The following is a 752-nucleotide window of genomic DNA, read 5'->3' on the forward strand; positions in this document are numbered from 1 at the left end:
AGGGTGTAGGGGGGGTTAAGTCTCTTTCTCTGCAGAAGCCTTTCTCTGTCCCATTGGAGGGGAAATGCTTGGTCTGCAGAACAGGTGAGATCGCACGTCACAGCCAGTGCTGGTGGAACAGCACGTCCTCAGAGAGCACAGAGGGCGTTTCACAGCATGCCCCCTATCACCCAGCTTCTTCGTTCCCTGGCTCCCTGCTGATCGCCACCACTGCCCCAGGGAGTCAGGAGGAGCTGGTCACTGAACTGTCACTGGTTTCCAGGGGTGCCGTTCCTTGGTGACCTTCAGGGTGTATTGTTTCAGACTGGGGCAGTGCGCCAGGAACGCTTCCACCACCTCCTGGCTGACCACACAGTAGCAGTGGATCTCCAGCAGATCTCTGCACTGCCTGGCCAGATCCACTAGTGAGGAATTTAAGTCCTCCGAGGGTGTGGTTTGCAGCGTCAGCTTCTTTAAAGTACTGCTGTAGCTCTGGGTGACAAACCTGATCTGATTGACCATGTAATTGTAGGTGTTCAGCTGCAGCGTGCTCACGGGTATGTTCGGCTTCAGAATCCGCGGGATTTTCCAGGCGGGGACCGTATGATCAAACTCTAGGTCCACACAGAGCCGAGGATGCTTTTGACTTACAGCAGCCCAGAGCTGCTCTGAGATGACAGGTATGTATTTGTCCAGGCGCTCACAGAAAATCTCTAAATGGGTGAAAGCCGCTCTTCGGGGCTTGGGCAGCTCCTGAAAGACACCGCCAGCCA

General features: G+C 55.2%; 1 protein-coding gene across 1 annotated transcript in view; it reads right to left on the reverse strand.

Annotated features, from left to right (window-relative positions):
- Window positions 1–237: 237 nt before the first annotated feature.
- The window catches only part of FBXL8 (F-box and leucine-rich repeat protein 8), a 1,393-nt gene continuing 878 nt past the window's right edge, over window positions 238–752 (reverse strand). Inside the window, exon 3 of the mRNA XM_010139759.1 lies at window positions 238–742. Within this exon, the coding sequence (XP_010138061.1) occupies window positions 238–742 (505 nt within the window). The remainder of the gene's footprint in view (window positions 743–752) is intronic.

Source organism: Buceros rhinoceros, unplaced genomic scaffold, assembly GCF_000710305.1.
Source record: "Buceros rhinoceros silvestris isolate BGI_N320 unplaced genomic scaffold, ASM71030v1 scaffold13807, whole genome shotgun sequence".
In the NCBI taxonomy this organism is placed as follows: Eukaryota; Metazoa; Chordata; class Aves; order Bucerotiformes; family Bucerotidae; genus Buceros; species Buceros rhinoceros.